This window comes from Microtus oregoni, unplaced genomic scaffold (genome assembly GCF_018167655.1).
Source record: "Microtus oregoni isolate MIOR12 unplaced genomic scaffold, Mior012 000001F_ref0000356, whole genome shotgun sequence".
NCBI classification, from domain to species: Eukaryota; Metazoa; Chordata; class Mammalia; order Rodentia; family Cricetidae; genus Microtus; species Microtus oregoni.
Window position 1 is genome coordinate 64,889,075 of NW_024543060.1, and position 20,333 is coordinate 64,909,407.

At 49.7% G+C, this 20,333-nt stretch overlaps 2 protein-coding genes and 1 long non-coding RNA gene across 4 annotated transcripts; all 3 read right to left on the minus strand.

The window, feature by feature from the left end:
• Window positions 1–1,932: 1,932 nt before the first annotated feature.
• On the minus strand, window positions 1,933–6,365 carry Zc3h10 (zinc finger CCCH-type containing 10). Of its 2 annotated transcripts, none has more exons than XM_041674672.1 (3): window positions 5,937–6,365; window positions 5,098–5,161; window positions 1,933–3,865 (listed from the first exon to the last, which is right to left on the minus strand). In XM_041674672.1, the coding sequence occupies exon 3, from the start codon at window positions 3,811–3,813 to the stop codon at window positions 2,506–2,508; it is 1,308 nt and encodes a 435-aa protein (XP_041530606.1). In that variant the 5' UTR covers window positions 3,814–3,865; window positions 5,098–5,161; window positions 5,937–6,365; the 3' UTR covers window positions 1,933–2,505. The 2 variants fall into 2 exon arrangements, with proteins under 2 accessions (XP_041530606.1, XP_041530597.1); XM_041674663.1 differs by having other exon boundaries at window positions 5,450–6,365.
• A 24-nt stretch (window positions 6,366–6,389) lies between these two features.
• On the minus strand, window positions 6,390–7,441 carry LOC121462782. The gene is made up of 4 exons (XR_005976369.1): window positions 7,359–7,441; window positions 7,220–7,244; window positions 6,918–6,940; window positions 6,390–6,708 (listed from the first exon to the last, which is right to left on the minus strand). It is a non-coding gene; the product is annotated as an uncharacterized LOC121462782 (long non-coding RNA).
• A 3,136-nt stretch (window positions 7,442–10,577) lies between these two features.
• Window positions 10,578–19,302, minus strand: Pa2g4 (proliferation-associated 2G4). Its single transcript, XM_041676450.1, has 13 exons — window positions 19,052–19,302; window positions 16,938–17,066; window positions 16,602–16,707; window positions 16,444–16,513; window positions 16,150–16,242; window positions 13,978–14,041; window positions 13,720–13,798; window positions 13,204–13,282; window positions 12,989–13,122; window positions 12,356–12,450; window positions 12,128–12,255; window positions 11,980–12,033; window positions 10,578–11,861 (listed from the first exon to the last, which is right to left on the minus strand). Exons 1-13 carry the CDS (start codon window positions 19,137–19,139, stop codon window positions 11,796–11,798), a joined length of 1,185 nt encoding a protein of 394 aa, XP_041532384.1. The 5' UTR covers window positions 19,140–19,302; the 3' UTR covers window positions 10,578–11,795.
• Between the last annotated feature and the right edge of the window lie 1,031 nt (window positions 19,303–20,333).

A 20,333-nucleotide genomic window follows, 5' to 3' on the forward strand; every position in this document is an offset into this window, starting at 1 on the left:
CCTCCGCCAGAGCACCTTCTGCCTCTTCCTTCCAACAGCTGGGACCGCAGGTTTGTGCCATCCTCAGATGCTCAATGGTGCATGTTCCCTTCCACTGCATGAACATTAGACCCAGCTTGGCCAACTACACGTCTATTACTGGTAACCTGTAGCTGAAATACATTCATACATCTGCTATCTATAGCTGCCAAGTCAGTCTTCTTAGACATTTGGTATAAAGGAAGTGAAGGTAAGATTTGAGAATTCAAATGGAATGTGTAAGCACATTCCCAACCATCCATGTTATTTCTTTTAATAATCCAAAGGTGTGTCAAAAACAAACATTTTAAGTTTAACAAGATGTTTCTAAAATCTCTAAGTAATAGTTCCCCATTTAAAAAAATTGTATATGCTATGCTGGACAGTGGTAGTGCATACACCTTTAATCCCAGCACTTAGGAGGCAGAGGCAGGTGGATCTCTGTGATTTCGAGGCCAGCCTGGTCTACAGAGCAAGTTCCAGGACAGGCTCCAAAGCTACAATAAATAAATAAATCGATCGTATGTGCCAGATATGGGCACACACCTACACACCTTTATTTAATCTTAGCACTCAGGAGGCAGAGGCAGTTGGATCTCTGAGTTTAAGGCCAGCCTGGTCTACAGAGGGAGATCCAGGACAGCTAGAACCACACACACAAAAAAATCCATCTCAAGAAAAAGGGGTGACGAGAGTAATGCTCACTGCTTAAGAGCACCAGCTCCTCTTCCAGAGGTCCCCAGTTCAGTTCCCAGTAAAGACATGATAGCTCACAACTGTCTGTACTTCTGACCTGCAGGCAAAACACTGGATACATAATAAATCTTTTTTTGTTTTTGTTTTGTTTTGTTTTAAGACAGTTTCTCTGTGTAGCTTTGGAGCCTGTAGACCAGACTGGCCACGAACTCACAGAGATCCACCTTCCTCTGCCTCCTGAGTACTGGGATTAAAGGCTTGGGTCACCAACGCCCTGCCATAATAAATCTTTAAAAAAAAAAAAAAAGGTGTGAGAGAATGTACAGGCTGTACAGGCCATAGTACATGTTTGGAGCTCAGAGCCCATTTATAAGAGTTGATTCTCCTTTCCCCCGCCCCCCTGAGACAGGGCTTCTCTGTGGTTTAGGAGCCTGTCCTGGAACTAGCTCTTGTAGACTAGGCTGGCCTCGAACTCCCAGAGATCCGCCTGCCTCTGCCTCCCGAGTGCTGGGATTAAAGGTGTGCACCACCATCGCCCGGCTTCTTAATGACTCCCGAGTGGCTTAAAACCTTCTGTTCTTGTGTAGAGACAGAGAAGAAAGGATCAACTCCTTTTCCTATATTATTTTTTTGAGATGAGGCCTCAGGTTGACCTTGAACTCCGGATCCTCTGGTCCCCTCCTCCCAAGTGCTAGGATTAGAGGTGTGCAAATACACATCTGCCTTTTCCTAGCATGACGGAAGCCTGGAAAGCTCAAAGCTCTGGCCATGAAGTGTTGGAGCAGGACACAAACTGCCATCAACAGCTCGAAGAGGCACCACCACCTGTCCCACTGTGTGAACAAGGGAAGTATCTGTCAACATAACACCCCATAGCCCCATTTCTCAGTACATACACCCTCCTCATTACCTGCCCCCCTAAATGACCCTAAGAGCCCTGGTTACTAAGGCAACCTGGGAACAGCACATGAAGACAGAGACTAGAAACAGATGGGGCTATTTTTAAACTAGACTAGGTGGCTCCATTTCTTTTATCCCACAAAGTGCCTTCCCAGACCAAAGTCCCATCTGGACATCTCACATCCCTGCCCTTTGTCGCTGGCATCCACCCAACTTACACAAGCCACATGAGGGCAGGTCTTTACCTTAGTTTTGGCATTAAATCTACTTTATGCACCCATCTTCCCCAACAATCATCTAAGCAATTTTCTCTTTCTTTGTTAAAAAATAATGTTCTTTTATTTCTTTGGAAAGTAGTGGGCACTGCCCTACAGATTTCCAGGCCAAGCTTGGTAAATGAATGTTCCCCAGTCTTTGGGTTGGAGTATTATGGTCCCAGCCTTCCCAGGGACCCAGGAGCATTCTGGGCCCCAAATCATCTGAAGGCGAGTGTGAGGCCTTCTCTCCTGAACACTCACTCTCCCGATCTTTCCTGGCTTTCCCTCTGAGTGGGGAATTTTCCTCTCCCACACCAGTGCTGGAACCTGTGATGTTCACGAGTGAGGACAAGACCAGGGACATCTCCAGCTTCCCATGAGTGAACACAGTCCCTCAGTCCCTTCTTTCTGCTGGCTTCAGTCTCGCCTCCTATGCAAGCCTCTGTCTAGGAGACCTGCAGGACAAGAGAACCTCAAGCACAGCCCTGTCTCAGGAGCTGCTCCTGCAGAACTTCCCTTGTGGTCTCTGGTCCTCGTTTTTGAGTGCCCTGCAGACAAAAGGGCTGGGCAAGTGGGGAGGGGCCATGACCCTAGCCCCAGACGCTGTGACAGGGAGCAGTGTCCATTAGTCCTGTCAGTGCGGCATGGCTGTGATGCGCATGCTCTGGGAAGCAATGGGGTAAGTCACCATCGGAGTAGTAGTGTGGCTCATGGTGATTCCTGCCAAGGGCTGCGCCATGGACACAGCCACAGGAGCCACAGGTGCCACAGACACAGCTACAGGGGCCATGGAAACAGGCGGGGGTGCCATCCCCTGGGCGATGGTTTGAGCCAAAGCGGCTGACAGTGGCGTGATCTCTGGGTTCAAGTGTGGAGGTGGGGGTGGTGGAGCAGCAGGAGGTGCAGCATTAGTTGGGGGAGCAGCTGGAGCTCCAGCAGGGGCCACAAGTTCTTGCTGGGACACAGGGCGAGGCTGCAGAGCCTGGCTGCTCAGCGTAGTGTGGGTCTGGGCGATGCCGTGGTTAAAAGTGGCCACGGTGCCCACCGTGGGGGCCAGCGTCTGCTCAGTCGCCGGTGCAGTGGAGCTCAGGGTCATGACCTTGGCCTGATTTCGGAACTGGGCATTTTGTTCCAGAAGTACCTCATTGGTGGCCAGCAGGTTGCTGACCTGTTTCTTCAGCTCCTCCACTCGTTTCCTGAGCATGGCATTCTCCTCCTCTAGTAGTCTGCATTCTACTCCACGGGACGGAGTCAAATTATATTCATAGGACTCAAAATGGGGGCCATCAGGAGGGCAGCATCCACCTCTCCGGCGCTTAGGGCCTGGCTCGTGGTCCTCAAAGCCCCTTTCAGGAAGGTCGTAGATATCATAGAGATCATGGCGTCGCCCCGAGGGAATGGAGCCTGTTGAGCCTCCACCTCCAGTACCCCCTCCACCTCGAGCATCAAATTCAAAATCCCTTTGCAGGTGACGGAACTTGCACTTGGTGCCTCTCTGACAGTCACCTTTGAGGAAGTCACGGCAGATAGGGACCTCCTCCTTCCCATTGGGCAGGTCAGCAGGGGAGAGACCCAGCCCAGCCGCCACTTTCTGCCTCAGCCGAGGAGGTAGCTCTCCTGTCTTCTTGTAGCCGTCCTCATCCTCCTTGGAGCCGTGGATGAAGCGGCAGTTTGGGCGGCTGCACTCCTTGTTTTGAAAGTCATGGCAGAAAATAAATTCATTCTTGCTCACCCCCAAGTTGGACACCTCGCTCATGTCTGGGTGGCGGTACCGACAGCGCTTGCCCCGCTTGCACACATTCCTCAGGAAGTCTCTACAGATGGCATCTGAGGTGGCCCCCCCACTGCCTGTCCCTGCCCCGCTGGCCTCCTCATTGCCACCACCTCCAGGGACTCCACCGCTGTTCCCAGTGCCGTTGGCATAGTTGTCCCGGTCAGGCATCCTGGTCCCCCCCAACTCAGGATTTTCTTCCTTTTCTTGCCACTCTTGGGGACTGTTAAGAAAGAGAACCGTGTCAAACAGGGGCCCTCCAGCGAGCTGCCACTCTCCCTGACTCTACAGTGGGCAGTCCTCTGGGGCAGTGGCTCCGCAGAGGAGAATCTAAGGGAGAACTCTAGCTGGCCAGGCTGCCTTGCCAGAAGCCCCGCCCAGGCCCTTGTGCACCTGGTCTTGGTTGGAGTGATTCACACTTGCCTGGCTAACGGAGGAGGGAAGAGAGCTGAGTGAAACCGCTCTGACAATTGATGATGAGCCAAGAAGGGGGCAGGGAGAGCCTAGCGTCATATTTTACCTTCCCTTCTTACTGTGAGAGAGAAATGTGAACAGACAGACTGGAGACACCGCTCTAAGACAGGCTATTTCGCTTAAGAAGTTGTGGGTGAAGGGGCACCAGTGACAACACATCCCTGATCCCCTCTTCAATGGGACGTCAGCTGATGTCTCTATGTGTTTTAGACATCTGGGGTGACCCTTCAGGTGACTGGTGTCACCGGCTGCAGGGCAGTCCTCGAAGCTTGTTAATGTCCAGCCTGCTCACACACAGACCCCTCCACTTCAGGGAAAGAAGACCTCAGTTCAGATCTCTACCTCGAGGACCCCAGGACAAAACTGGAGTACGGTCAAGGTGGGAAGGGGTTAATTTCATGGGAATGGTGACCTTTCCCCATTCTCCACCCCGCCTCCATGAAAAGATGCCACTATCAAACCACAGCACTCCCTACCCCATAAAAATCCTCTTTATTTATAGACTCTATAAAATCTTTTTAAGTCTCCTGTTTCCCAGGAGAGCTTTGGAATGTCAGTCCACTGCCCTAATTCTAGCCCCCCTTCTCTCTATCCCCCTCAGAAGACTGGAGTCCCTGCAACCACGTGTCTGATCGCCTAAAGGTTTCCTAAGCAGTATTCAGGCTCCCCCTGCTGACCAAATAGGAGTCCATACATTTTGCGTTGAGCATAAGGATACGTTTCTCGATTTCCCCATTCACACAGCCTTTAGATTTCCCTAAAATGACTAACCAGACCAGAGGCCAGAAATACCCAAGAATCTGCACAGTGAAGGAGAGTTACCCCAGAAGAAAACAAAGAAGTTCTAAAGAGAGACAAACCCTAAACGACCAGGTGAGGAATAAATGTCCTCAAAGCCTGACCTGCGTTTCAGGTCGCACCAGAAGCAGATAATAGAAAAGGACGATACTTTTCCTCACCCAATTATCCCAGAATCAATACCTGAGGTAGCTCAGGTGAAGTCCGGGGCTCCTGCGAGTCTCCACTCCCACATCACTGCTGGGTTCTGAACAAGAAAATAAACAAAAACAAAAGCAAAAAAAAAAGAGAGAGAGAGAGAGATTTGAGTGGAAGAGGGGAAAAGCGTGAAGGGCTATGGAGTGGTTTTCATAAACTGGAATGAATTTTGACAAAACGTTAAGAGCTTTGCGGCTTTTCAGGATACTCTTACAAGTTCAAACTGAACGTCACCTCCGAAGGGAAAAGGATAAAGGTTAGAGCCTACCAATAAAGTCTGGGAGGCTCGGCTGAAAAAAAAAAAACAGTTCTCGGTGAAGGATGAAGGGAGCTTTACCTCATGATGAGAAGGATATGGGGGTCAGAGTCCGGTCTAGGGTTGGAGTTCGGGGCGCCGAACCTGAAGGCTGGACAAGGGCAACAACTGACAGTATTGGGAAAGCGAGATTAGCCTCGGGGGCGGTGATTAAAACGGTCCCCAGCACCCTAGAGTTCCCGGGAAGTCTTCGGGCTCGGCAGGCCCCGTCAAGTGGCGCCAGCACTCAGCGTGGACCAGGTGACTAGGACACTGAGGAAGCGCACAGTGAGCGGGGAGGGGGTGACATCAGGCTGAGGGGATGGGCAGGGCTGTGACGTCACGGAGCTGGCGTTTGCTCGGGAAGCGGGGTCAGTCAGAAAAGGGGTTCTGCTCTGGGTAGCCGGGACGAGCCAGCTCGGTTCGGGGGGAGGGGGGCTCGTGTGGCCCGGCAGAGCCCGGCCGCTGGGCCGGCCCCGACTCCTCCCCTCCGGGCGCGGCCTCCACCTAAGTCTCCCGCCTCCCTCACCTGCCGCCGCCGCCGTAGTTGCTGCTGCCGCCTGCCGGTCCTCTAGCTTCGACAAAGAGCCGCCCACCCTACGGTTCTTCCGCTTCCTGCGGAAGCAGGGGCGCTCTAGCCACCAGACCCGGAACCACACTCTATGGTCTCTTTTGCGCGCTACGAGCCGCAGGAAGCTCCCAGCAAGCCTTGCGTGTCACCATGGCAACACAGCCCCGCCGGAAGATAAGTAGCAGCCGTACCTGCCCATAAAACGCAGGACACGGTGGCGAACGCTCGCGCTGCCTTGCATGGCCTCAGGCGCACACGCTAGAGCCAACCTCTGCTTCCAGCCCGGTCACAAACACCCAGGCTGTCGCCTGCGCAGGTTCTGGACACGCCACAGTACAGACCAAGCTACACTGAAAACTTCCCACCCAATGGAGCCGCAAAAAACACGTAACAGCAATTGCGTTCTTCAGCTGACAGCGACAAAGATGGTTTATTGTACACGGGTTACAATTGGCCACAAGTGAAGACAGAACTAGTCCAGAACGCCACAGGTCCAGGGCAAAGGGCCAGCGGGGCTGTTGTCATGACGGCAGGGCGTCGGTCTCTCGGTGGTCTCCGCGAGCGGGTGGCGAGGTCGCGGGTCCGGAGAAGTCCTCCGGCTGCAGCTCAGTCCAGCTTGTCCCTGCGTCCCGGCCTCCAGCGTCCCTTACTGCTGCTCATGCGGCCTTCGCGGGTACGCAGGCGAGTTTACTTGGACCTCTGCCTCATCTTTCTTCTCTTGCGCTTCAGTCTGCAATGCAAAGCACACCAAACAGCCGTAAACCCGTCTGCACTGCATATCAGGGCTGACAGAACACACGAGCAATCGTTCCGATTGTACTGGGCTCAGAAACGCGTGGATCCCTCACGCCGACACTGACACTTTCAGTTTAAACTTGTAGGTTTAACGAAACCCCGAAGCTTAGCCCCACCGCCCTTCTCCGCGGTCCATCAACATACCTGCGCATTCTCTTCTTCCTCCACTAGAAACCCGATCACGTGAGGGGGAGAAAAAAGGACGTTAGCAATAGTACTCAGAAAAACAGGCTAAAGAATTAGTAGCAATACCGGTTGCAGATCAATTTGGGACCCGAACCCCGCGGTTCCCCAGCCCACTTCCCTCCGCCAAGGGCTAGGGCGGCTCTAGTCGGCCTCCCCAACAGTCTCCGGAGCACCTTTGAAAGCCCGGAGAGGGCCGATGGCGGGCGGACTCACTGCCTGGATCCGCCTGCCCCCAAGCTTAACACTTCAGGAACGCTCACCTTCGCTCTCATGGCGCAGGGGTGTCTACGGCAAAAGAGAAAAAAGTTACGGTTAATTTGCTGCGATGATGGTACGTGCTGAAGTCAGATGCTAACGGATTGTACTCGAAACCCGAAGACCGGCTACAACGAGACTCACCAAGGAAGATGGCGCTAAGGCCGAGAGAGCGGGGAAGCCGGGCTACTGCTTTTTAATGGCGTGTTCCGTGTCGTCACTTCCGGTGCCACGCCTCCTGATCCCCGAGGGGCGGTGCTGCTCAGACGTGTAACAGTGACTTCCGGCTGCCTCACCGAGGGAAACAAATATTTTGACTGCGAGTTATCAAGCCCCACCTTCTCTAAGATTTATTTTAAGGACATTGTATTATTTCAGCACGAGCGTCTGTTTCGAGTATGGGACAGAAAAAAAAATTACATGGGGAAAAAAAATAACTTCCGTCTTCTCCCTCGTTGCTTCTTGGGAGTTGCAGTTTCTTGGTAAATACCTCCATTTTATTATGAATAGGTGTGGCTTGTAAAAAGAATTACTGGCTTTGAGCACGGCGGTGGTGATGCACACCTTTAATCCCAGCTCTTGGGAGGCAGAGGCAGGCGGATTTCAGTGAGTTAGCGGACAAACTGATCTACACAGTTTCAGGACAGCCAGAACTCTTACACAGAGAAACCCTGTCTCGGAAAAACAAAGAATTACTGGTTTTGGCCTGGCAAGTTAGTGCACACCTTTATTACCAACTCTTGGGACCCTTGGGAGACAAGAGGCAAGCAGATTTCTGTGTGTTAAAGACAAGCCTGGTCTATATAATGAGGTCTTGCCTAAAGCAAACAAATGCATAAATAAATAATTTCTAGTTTCGTTTTGGTTTGACGCCCACAGATCCCCTCCCCCTCCCCTAGTTAAACTACTTTGGAAATAGTTGATCTCTGAGTTTCTAAAGATTTAAGATTTTAGAATCATCTGAGCAGAGGTAGCACAAACCTTTAATCCCAGCACTCTGGAGGCTGAGAAAGACTGATCTCTGAGTTCAAGGCCAGCCTGTTTCTACAGTGAGCTCCAGGACGTCCACGACTGTTACACAGAGAAATCCTATACGGAAAACCAAAACAAACAACTTAGACATGGGAGAACAGAACCTGGCAAGCTGAGAAAGCTGTCAACTGAAGGCACAGCCATAGTGCTGCACTTATAAGCATTAGACCTAAGAATTTTTCCAGTCTATACTGAAAGTAGGGTTGGGTTTTTTGTTTTGTTTTGTTGTTGTTTGGTTGGGGTTTTTTGTTTGTTTGTTTGTTTGTTTTTTGGATTTTCGAGACAAGGTTTCTCTGTAGCTTTGGTGTCTGTCCTGGAACTAGCTCTTGTAGACCAGGCTGGCCTCGAACTCCCAGAGATCCGCCTGCCTCTGCCTCCCAAGTGCTGGGATTAAAGGCTTGCGCCACCACCGCCCGGCTTGGTTGGTTTTTTTAAGACAAGGTTTCTCTGTGTAGCTTTGGAGCCTGTTGTTCTGGAACTCACTCTGTAGACCTGGCTGGCCTTGAATTCACAGAGATCCTCCTACCTCTACCTGCTGAGTGCTGGGATTAAAGGCGTGGGCCACCACTGCCTGACTAGTAGTCCCTATTTTATTTGGCTACCAGGATATGGTGGCACACAACTTAATTCCAGGAGACAATGACAAGGATATGAGTTTGAAGCTAGTCTAAGCTAGCCTACTCTGCCCAATGAGTTCCAGGCTCACAGAAGGGTGCAGAGGCAGGCAGATCTCATGAGTTCAAGGCCAGCCTGGTCTACAAAGAGTTTCAAGACAACCAGCGCTACATTGAGAAATGCTGTCTGAAGGAACCAAAAAAAAAAAAAGAAACTACGGAAAAGCAGGCATAATAGATAATAGCACACATCTGTCTGTAATCTTAGCACTTAGAAGGCTGAAGCAGGATCATAAACTTGGTAGCTTGTGATACATAAGGAGTTCAAGGCCCGTCTACATTAAAAACTCATAAACGTAGGTATAGAAACTTCGTCTTGGTAAAATAATTTAGATTTTTGTTTTGAGACAGGGTCTCACTATGTGTCTTGGCCAGCCAGGATCCATAGATGACAATAGCCCACTCAGAGAATGGGATTAAATCTCAAGAACTGGGATTAAATGGTGTGTAAAACATCTCTGGCTCAATATTTAAGAGACTTATTTGTATGTTGATTATAATCCTTCCTTTCCAGTGGCTTCCTTAACACTTCCTTGTCGTAGCCACGTAAGGTGGTGTATGAACTGGCACTTGGTGGGTCTCTGAGAGTTTGAGGACTTCATAGAGACCCAAACAAAACAAGTCAGGAGCAAACTGCTGGGGCTGAGCCATTCCCATTTTTAGCCCTACAATTTTCCTTTTTCAGACACCATTTGACAGATAGGCCAGGCCTTCACTGTCCTGGAATCAAGAGATCCACCTGTATCCAGTGTGCTGGGTTAATGGTAGGCACCACAACCCAGTTTAACCCTTCAAATTTTGAGTTGGATTCTTGTTAAACAAATGCTACCAACTGAGCTACAACTGCAGCTTGAGCTAAAGCTCAAAAATCCAAATAAAAACCTAATAGAATGACTTTATAGCCTGAGCTGGTGTCTCAAAATAAAAGAGCATTTTACAAATCTGAATTACCAGTTTATATGAACTCGGAGGGAACCCGGCTCATGTTTGGTGGTTTTAGGTTTGCAGAATTAAGGAAGACCTCTGCACACTATTCTCGGTTCCCATATGGTCTCTCAGCATGCCCATCAACAGCCAATAGGGTGAGAAAAACATAACTCAGGAAAAGCAAAGATAGCCTACTGTGTATGTAACAGTGTGTACCTCCATCCTGCAGCTTCTGCTCACCCAACTACTCACAGTTCAGCAGTGAATATAGTAACCTTATAGTAACCTTACTCAAGACCATCACAGCTTGGCACTGAAAACCTCAGCACTAAGGAACTAAGGCAAACTTGCCATGTTGCCCTTGTTAGTACATAGTAAGTGCCCCAGTTCTAATATAACAATTCTTGCATAAATTACCAAAATTCTACACTAAGTAGTTGAGATTCCAAAACCAGGTATACACACCTTTAAACCCAGCACTCCTAAGGCAGAGGCAGGTGGATCTGTGAGCTCAAGGTTCCAGGACTGGCTCCAGAGCTACTGAGAAACCCTGTCTCAAACAAAAAGTAGCTCAGCTGGACAGTGGTGCTGCCCTCAGTTAGTCCCACCAGGATATAGAAGCAGGGAGGTCTGAGTTCAAGCCAGCCTGATCTGCAGTTTTCCAGGAACAGCCAGGGCTACACAGAGAAATTACCCCATCTCCACCACAAAGACAAAAAGAACAAATGCATATTATGAGCAAATCCAAATTTATTTTAAATGCCGTGTCATTTCAAAAACCTCTTAAGTTAGTGGGAGCCTTGGTTCCCTGGGACAGCATGCCAGAGGTACAAACTGTAACCTTTCTCTACAACCCCCAGCGAGTCATCCAAGTCCACAGCTTCTGAAAGTCAGTTCTCTTCAGTCTACTCCTCTGGTTCCTGGCTTTTCTTTCATGGGAGGGAACTCAAAATATTTCAGACAGGAAGCTGGGCGTGGTGGCGCACACCTTTGGTTCCAGCACTCATGAAGCAAAGGCAGGCGGATCTCTTTGAGTTTGAGGCCAGCCTGGTCTACATAGTTGAGTTCCAGGACAACCAGAGCTACATGGTGAGAACCTGTCTCAAACCAAAAAGACAAAAGAAAAAAAAAAAAAAGATCAAATAGGCAACAACAAAAAAACCCAGTGGGATTTTCAATGTAGGTTCAACGATGGAGCATGAGGAAAAACCCACTGGTCCCAGAGAGGGGGGCAAAACCAGCAACAACAAAAGACATGGGTGGGGATGATTGCTGCTGCTCAACTGTGAAGATGGATGGATGTAGGACTCTGCAGAACAAAAATGTCTACAAAAGTTTACAAACGAGAATCCATTTGATAGATGGTAGTTATCTTCTTAATGGAGACATCAGCATCTACCATCGGAAGGCCCTAACCAGATACCCTACATCACGAGGAATCTGCCACAGGTGAATAAAAAATACAACTGGTCCTCCTCCTTGATGGCAGATTAAATTCTCGGTGACAGTGGGAAACAGATAAGCCCCCAAAGGAACGAGAAAATGACATTGGTGACGTAAAAATTTCGGCAGAGGTTCTAGTGGTGGTGGCAATTTAGCCTCCTTTGTTCTGATGTAGGCTCTCAAACCTTGACCAAGCAGAGTAGAAAAGGCCAGAAAGAGGGGCTTGAAGACGGTGCATTTTGACTCCTGATTTTATTATCAATTTCTTTTTCTACTGAAAGTAGTCTTCAGTGGCTGGGAAGCCTGGCCTCCCAAGACCAGAGTCAGTTGGAGCTGGTTTTTTGTTGGAAAGAGTGGGTGGGTGAATGGCGGGGGTCTGGGATGAGGGCAGAAGACCCCGCTCTGCTGGCGGTCTTGGGTGGCAAAGACGAACTGCACTTCAGAGCCTGGGGTGCGGTGGGAAGGGGTGAGGCAGGAATGACAAGCTGGGGATACGGGACCCACCTCAGTCCCCAGCTTCATTCTCTTCTAATGTCTCTCCACTGGTTGCATTCTCTGCAGTCTTGGAGGCCTACATTCCAAAACAAAAGACATCAATCCCTAACTCCTTTGGCACCAACTCCAAGCAGAGAAGGGTGAGCTCCACCCCACCATTATCAGAAGACTTCCCACCAGAAGATCACACACACCTTCTTTTTCTTCTTTTTCTGTGTTTTTCTACTTGCAGAACTCTGGAGGAGAGCCTGGAAGACAGGAAGAAGACAACTCTGAGAAATGTGGGCTAAGCAACTTCACAGGTAAGTGCCCCATGGTCACCATTTTCCATCCCACACTGACCTTTAGCTCTGCATCCTGGACTTCCATCTCCGACTTGTAGAGGTCAGGCTCGAAGGGACCACTGGTTATCCGCATGGGACCATTGGGCATGAGGAGGACTGTAAATTTAAACTGGGCAACATATTCACCTGTGGGGAAACAGCAAGTTCCAGTCCCACTTAGCTTTCTGAAGTTAAGGGAGGGAAGCACGTAACTGGGGTCTAAAGTGAAGGCCTCCTTAGGACTCACCCTCCTTCTCATAGAGAACATTAAATGGCTGCAGTAATTCATGCTTGGCACATTCTACCACACCCATCCGAGCCTTCTTCTCATCTTCAAATGCTCTGGGAAGAGAGACAGCACTCAGGTCTCCTTAACAACCGACCAAGTCATTACCCCTTATTCTCATTAGTGTGACTACAGCCATGATGGGGGCTGGGGGCAGGGCATGGGTGTGCAGACCAGGACTTTCTGAGTTGGTTCACCCCCTACTGTTACATGGGTTTCAGGGTTGAACTCAGGCTGGCAGTCTAGCAAGCTCCTGACCTGCAACTGTACAAGCAGCTGGCCCTATTTTTTACGACAGGTTCTTATTTAATGTAGGTGAGGCTAACTTAGAACTCTTCTTCCTGCCTCAGCCTTCAGAGTGTGGGCGTCACAAACACTGAATCATTTCTATCCTTGTAAAGAAATTATGTTTGGGGTTGCTCTTCTGTATTATATTCAACCAGGAGATGGGCAGGACAGAGGACGTGCATTCAGGCAGGAGCTACAAGTCTGGGCAGGAGAGAGAGGAGGGAGGGGTCAAGGGAAGGGAGGATGTTTCTGAGGTACAAACTGAGTCAGACTGGTTCCCAGCCCTGTTCTTGCTACATGCAGTACCTTAAAGTAAATGGCATGGCATCAAAACGCCTTTCCACCTCGCTGAAAAAGGCACGTGAAGTCTTCATCTTCAAGCCGTACTGTTTAGAGGGGTCACGTTTGTAAATGGTGGTTCTCTGTCCTGCATCTTTGGCCTAAAAGAGTTAAATCAGGTCAAATGTGGTCTGGTGAACACACCTTCAAGTTACCCCCTTTGTTAGTCATGGAATTCCTACCTTGCCTTCTCCTGAGCTGACGAGGACATCCACAGCATAAACTTCATGTACCTCAAATTCAGCCTTTTCATGGTCCTTCCTAAAAGAGGGAACATAAACCAGACATAAGGATGCAAGCCTGTGATCTCAGCATCAGGAGGCAGAGGGGAGCAGTGCAAGTTCTAGGCCGGTCAGGACTACACAGTGACAACTCCCCAGAAGAAAGATGGCTCAGTAATTAAGAGAACGTATTGCTCCAAGCCAGGCGGTGGTGGCGCATGCCTTTAATCCCAGCCTTTGGGACACAGAGGCAGGCAGGTCTTTGTGAGTTCAAGGCCAGCCTGGTCTACAGGAGCTAGTTCCAGGACAGGCTCCAAAGCTACAGAGAAACCCTGTCTCAAAAAAGCAAAGAGCATGCATTGCTCCTTAAAGGGACTGAGTTCGGTTCTCAGCTCCAAGGGGGCTGATGCCCTGGCACTCACATGTTCACTCACATGTTCAGACACTTGAAAGGCAAAGAATGGGGCTGGCACCTACTTCTGCTGGTCTGTAGGGTTCTGGATGATGGTTTTCTCCCCATCGATCACGTGTTGCTTCAGCTGGTGTGACAACATACCTGTAGACAGGATAAAGCCTATGGTACCAGCTATACCGCCCCCAACAGCTCCCAGATCCATGCATGTAAGCAGTTTGATGGGGCACAGACAGGTATCTATCTGCATAAGACAAGGCTAGATTCCAATTCTACCACACCTCTCACTGTTAGACCTTTAACCCCATTATCTGAGGTCTCACCTTCTATTGGCGTGCAATTAAATGAGTGAGCAACTTTGTTCCAGGCTTCTGTCACTTGCGTGTTCTAGAAGTACAAGAGCAAAGGAAAAGTGATATAGCTGAATCACCAAATGCCAGTGATTCTCATTCACAATCTTTTTTCTTTTTTTTTTTTTTGGTTTTTCGAGACCGGGTTTCTCTGTGGCTTTGGAGCCTGTCCTGGAACTAGCTCTGTAGACCAGGCTGGGCTCAACTCACAGAGATCCGCCTGCCTCTGCCTCCCGAGTGCTGGGATTAAAGGCATGCGCCACCACCGCCCGGCTCTCATTCACAATCTTAATCCTATAAACTAAAACACAGATTTTAATTTTTTTAAATATTTATTCATTTTTTTAAATTATTTATTTATTTATTTATTATGTATACAATATTCTGTCTATGTGTGCCTGCAGGCCAGAAGAGGGCACCAGACCTCATTACAGATGGTTGTGAGCCACCATGTGGTTGCTGGGAATTGAACTCAGGACCTTTGGCAGAGCAGGCAGTGCTCTTAACCTCTGAGCCATCTCTCCAGCCCCAAAAAACAGGTTTTAAAAATGCAGCCATGCTATGGTTGGAGGCCAGCTTGGTGAGTTCTAGGTCAGCCAGAGCTATAAATTCTGTCTCCAAAAACAAAAACAATTGCTTTCATAAAGGTGACAACAGTTCTTAAAGACCAGAGCAGATCAAGATGAGGAAACAGGTTCAAAATGGCTAACTGATTTTTCTTCGGCTAAACCAGTATTCAGCGGAGAAGCCTCGCCAACCGTGCTTTCCAGTGTCAAATCTAGGGTTTATCCTTGGCATTCTACCCGATGGAGAAGAGAAACAATAAAGCTTATTTTTAATTTTTCAAAAACTTCTGTGCTAGCCGGGCAGTGGTGGCACAGGTAAGCCTTCAATCCCAGCACTCGGGAGGCAGGAGGGTCTCTGTTGAGTTTAAGGTCAGCCTAGAACAGAGTGAGTTCTAGGACAGCCAAAGATACAGAGAAACCTTGTCTCGGAAAACCGAAAATAAACTAACAAAAGAAAACAAACATTACTAAATAATGTAACATCTAGGATTCGGTTCTCACTTTCCATCAGGTAGGTCCTAGGATCAACAGATCAGCAGGTTTGGTTGCGAGGGTCCTTTCTGATCCTAACTCTGATGTTTACCCAAAACACTCATTTAGTCCCTCTGACCCAAGAGCCCCAGGTCAATCCCACTTTTCCTATTTTACAGACGACAGAATTTGAGCTCAAGACTACTTACTACTGGCCAGCTATGGTGGAGGAAGACGGAGTCAGCGACACCGGGATGGGGAAGATGGCTTTTAGAAAGCTAAGTGCACAGATCGCATGATTCCACAGCTATTGACTAGCGACTGTGCAGATAAGCAAGTGACAACTGCTTTAAGAATTGCTGCAGGCAGGCACTGCTCAAAGGGCTTGGGAACACTCGGAAGTCAGTGTGCCACAAGGGACAAAGGCAGGATTTTAAACAGAAAGTATGCAGGTAATCATGAGGACGACACACCAGCGAGTACAGCATGAGCAACGAGCGCAGAAACGGAAAACAAACTTCTGAGTGCTTCTCTGAAGTTAAGCTTCAGAGAATGTCCAGAGAATCTAAGATGCTACTGTTCGCTCACAAGAACTACCTGCTCGCCGGGCGGTGGTGGCGCATGCCTTTAATCCCAGCACGCCTTTAATCCCGGCAGAGACAGGCGGATCTCTTTGAGTTCGAGACCAGCCTGGTCTACAAGAGCTAGTTCCAGGACAGGCTCCAAAACCACAGAGAAACCCTGTCTTGAAAAACCACAAAAAAAAAAAAAAAAAAAAAAAAAACCTGCTCCAGGTTTCCTGATACTTTTTTTTTCAAACAGAAGAATTTGATCTCTTAGACATGAATTTGCCTGCACTTTTTCTACCTTTTAAAGAGTTTTAAAAAACTTGTTCCATTGTTAGTTACCCACCTCAAATTATTTTGGGGTCAAAGTGCACATACAGAATCTAAAAATGGCCTTTAAAGGCTCCGCAGTGGACAGTTAGACCCCCCCCATCCCTTGCATGGACTGGGGTAGATACTCAAGAGTTAAAATAAATGCTGTTTGTAGGTACCTGATTCCTCTTTGCTTCTGCCAAACTATGTAAGTGCAGGAAGCACCTTACCTGGTTTCCAGGTTTGACCAGTCGTAAGGCAGCTTCAGCACAAAGATGAGCTGCCTTAATGACGTCTGCTTTCCGCCCTGTGACCTGGGTCCCCTGTGGAGAACAGAACCACGGTCATTCTGGAAAGCTCCACTAGTGTGCTTCATACACAAGGCCAGTCAATCATACAGGAGAGCCAGAAAGGCCTTCCTTTCGTTTCTCTAGATACTCCACGTGGTACTAGAGTGGAGATGAAAACCCAAATGGCAGCACGCCCCTCCCCAAGACAACAAAGCTGAAAAGCATGCTACCCACCTGAGCTACACCAATCACAAAAGTGTGAGCCACGTTAGCAATGAAGCCGTCCACATGGACTCCAAGGTCACTGAAAGGCAGGGACAGAACACTGCATTAGGAGCCAGCACTGTGGACATGTGGGAAACGACAAATTCTCCAGAATGGCTTAACCTTACATTTTTACCAAGTCACCTTCCTTGAGTATATAGTCCTGGTCACTCTTCAGAGGGGAGAAGTGACATACACAGTTATTTACCGAAATGCTGGTAGGAAAGGCAATACCTGTAAAAAGAACCATCAACCTTACTTACTGCCTTGCTGTCTTGGGAGCACCTGTTGCCCTTTAGGAAACCGAAGGGGTTTTTATTCTAGGGACTTGTTTCCTCAGCTGGGAAGAAACTGTACCCATCCCACTGCTACTCCAGACTTCCAGAGATGGATAGAAGTTCCACTGGGAGACGGGGCTGGATGGGGTCAAATGGGGGAAGTTAAAAGGGGTTCTTTCTCTTTACCTTTCTTCATTTCCTTCTCTTTCTTGAAGATTTTCCCTGTCTCTTCCATGATCATGGCATCTCCTTTCTCACACAGGCTCAGTACTGACACACCTGAGCTGGCAGCGTCCACCAAAGACCGAAGTACCCCTGGGAACAGAATCCCACAGGTCAGTCCTGCATGCATTCATAATTTAATTAAACCTAAAGTGGAATTCATGTTTCCAATACTCCCTAGTGCCGTTGTTGAAAAGAGGAAAGGAAACAAACTTTGTATACAATCTATCCTCCTTTAATGCCCACCTTTTTTGTTTGCTTATTTTGAGATACCCCTGGCTGTTCCAGAACTCACTATGTATACCAGGTTAGCCTGGAACTCAAAGGTGAGCCTGCCTTTGTCTCCCCCAAAACAAGTGCTGGCACAAAAAAAGCACCACCACACCCCACCTTACTTTCTACCTTTCCTTCCTAAAATAAAGGTTAGCGCTCACAGTTCTTTCAATTATCTGACACCAGGGCAGATGGAGGCCTCGCACCTTCCAAAGATGTTATGGTATTCAGAATCATGGACATTAGGGAACTGTGCCCAGATACCCCAGATGCACAGGCAGAGCTCAAGAAATTTATAGGCGTCGGGGACATCGGGAAAGTACGCCCAGAACTGCTGAGTCAAAGTTGAAGCAGTGTTAAATGCTGCCTTCTTCCCTCCCCTAGACACTCTAATTAGGTGTTAGCAATCACAATTTATGTAGATGCATTTCCCCATACACGTATATAAACCCAGGGGAATTAATCTAAGGTCTCAAAGGTTCAGGGGACTCAAGGCTTACTTTCAGTAGATGAGTTTCAAAACTATTATAGCAAGTCACAACGGTCTAAAGCTCTAAGTTGTATGGACAGAAATTGTCCGATTTAAACCAATAATAAACTACTAACACATCATCCCAAATAGGGCTATTATTTTGTATATGTCCTCTTTATGATCCATGGGAATTCTAGGTTTGACTTCTTCCATCTTATTTTGGTTATTCTTTGGAATCCAGAAAAAACTCGGGTTTAAACCAAAGGCATCCTAAATACCTTCTATTTTGTAAAGACCATTTTAAAATCCTAAGTGGCTTTTAAAAATGGAAAGAGGAGCCGGGAGTGGTGGCACACGCCTTTAATCCCAGCACTTGGGAAGCAGAGATACAGGGATCTCTGAGGCTTGCCTGGTCTACAGGAGTACCAGGGCAGCCAAGGCTATACAGAAACCCGGGGGGCGGGGGTGGCGCGTCAAGCACTAACTGGAAAGAGAAAACAAAGTTATCTGCCCAAGTGGCAGACAACTGTTGAGACAGAGCAAGCAAGGCTCCAGTAAGAATTGCTTATGATAGCCCTAAAATCAGCCCCTCTCCGCCCCGCTCCAGCATTATTGACAGGCTCGCCTAGCCGTGGTCTGAGCAGGACCTCCGAACACTGTCAAGCCTAAGAACAAATATTAAAGGCCATCTCACAGACGGGGGCAGCAGAAAACCAGATATCTTTCAGAGTTGTGTGAGAAGCTCCAGACGAGCCCTCCAACGGTCCCTCGAGCTAGGCTAGGGGAGCAGGGGGCCCCCACCAGGAAGACCTGAAGTAAAGACTTTGCAAAGCACGTGGTGGGGAAGCACGGTAGTAGAGGAAGTGGGGAGCCAGCGGTCCGCACAGGGACCTGGCAACACGTGCCGGCCTGGCTCCCACGGGTCAAGACCCGCGACTGCCAGAGGGGCGCTTCTGTCGCCAACAGCTGGGAGCTTCTTTTTCGAGGTGGCCTCACTGCTGCCAGTCAGAGGAAGCAGAGATCCGGACAGACCGAAGGGTGATGGGGCAGAAGACGACGCGCCTTGCCTCCTTACCAACCGCCTAGGGTCGGAGCAGGTCTGGGCCCCTCTGCGCTCCTCGCGGTCGCCGGCCCGCACCTCCACTCTCCAGCCCAGGCATGGCTGCTCAGTCCCCGAGGCGACACCAGATCTCCCCACCACGTCGCCCCCGGCCGTCGGCACGCGCCCCTCGGTGGCTCACTCCGCAAGACCCAGCCGCTCCAGCCCCTCCGGAGACAGCCCCAAACCTCTCCCTCTCAGCCTCGATTCCAAGACCCCCGAGGCCGCACTCACGGTTGGCGATGTCGCCCCCCATCTTATACTTGGTCACGACCAGGTCCTCGGCGATAGTTTGCTCCTGCTGCTCGTCTTCGCCCGACATCTTCCTACCACCACTACTGCAGCTTCACTTTCCCTGAGCTGCGGCCTCCGTCTCCCTTCCCAGCCACAAGCTGTAGCCAGAGTCTCTACGATCCGCGAGGAAAGCGCGAGCAAGCAAGGGAGCGGGAGGGCGGGCGGAGAGAGCGAGAAGCTGCGAGCGCGCGGTCTGAGGCGCAGGGCACCTTGGGAGAATGAGTCCCGCCGGCGCCCAGCCTCCAGCCGCCCTCGTGGCCTCTGGAACTACAATTCCCAGCCTGCTCCCCGGCCTCCTTTGCCAAGCCCTGGGGCCTTGCCCTTCCAAGTCTGCGCACGCCGGAATCGCCGGGCACGCTGGGAAGGGTCTGGCTCCGGCGGGAAGGCGGAGCCGTTGGGGAGCTTGAGGGAAAGCGTGGTCTCTCCGGGAAAAACCTCATTCACCAGAGCTGGGAGCCAGAACTCGTAACAGAGGGGGGCGGGCTAGGCGGGGCGGGGCGGAGCTACGCGGAGAAAAGGGTTCAGAGGCCGCTGGGCAGGGCGGAGCCGGGTGGGGCCGGGTGGAGCCAGGGTACCTGGGTCACTGTTTGTACACCTAGGGCGGCTGTAGTGTGCGCGTAGCCTTGGAATCCCGGGTAGGCTAGCGTGACCGGCCTGGCCAGTCCAGTCCTCCTTCTCTTCCTCCTCCTACTCTGCTGGCAGAACGGGAAGGGGCAGAGCGGAGGTGGAAGATTTAGGGTGAGCGAGCACTAACTGGACAGTTTGAGAGATTATTCATTTACCATGACTTGTTAACATAACAAGACCAGACTTCCTACTGTACTAGAGTAAAATGGCACTTTTGTCCCGACGATAGGTTCTGATGGGGGCCTCTAAAAGAAATGTTTAGGAAGTATGTGGTCACTCTCAAGAGAATGCTTTCAATATTCCATCTGTGAAGGAAAATCCACAAAAACAAAAAACACTTATGACTTTTGGGCTTTTTCCATTTTCCCAAGCAAGCGCTTTGACTTTTTTTGTTTACACTTGCTACTTTGTAGCAATTCCCAGTAAAACCGGTTGATAAAAGGGATTAGAAGCAGGGTCTGGAGAAATGGCTCCGCGGTTATAACCTGGTATTCCTGCAGAGGAAGGGAGCTCCCAGCACCCACGCCAAGTTCACGAACCATCTGTAACCTGAACACTATTTGGAGCTCCTGGGGCACTGCACTCTCCCCATTGC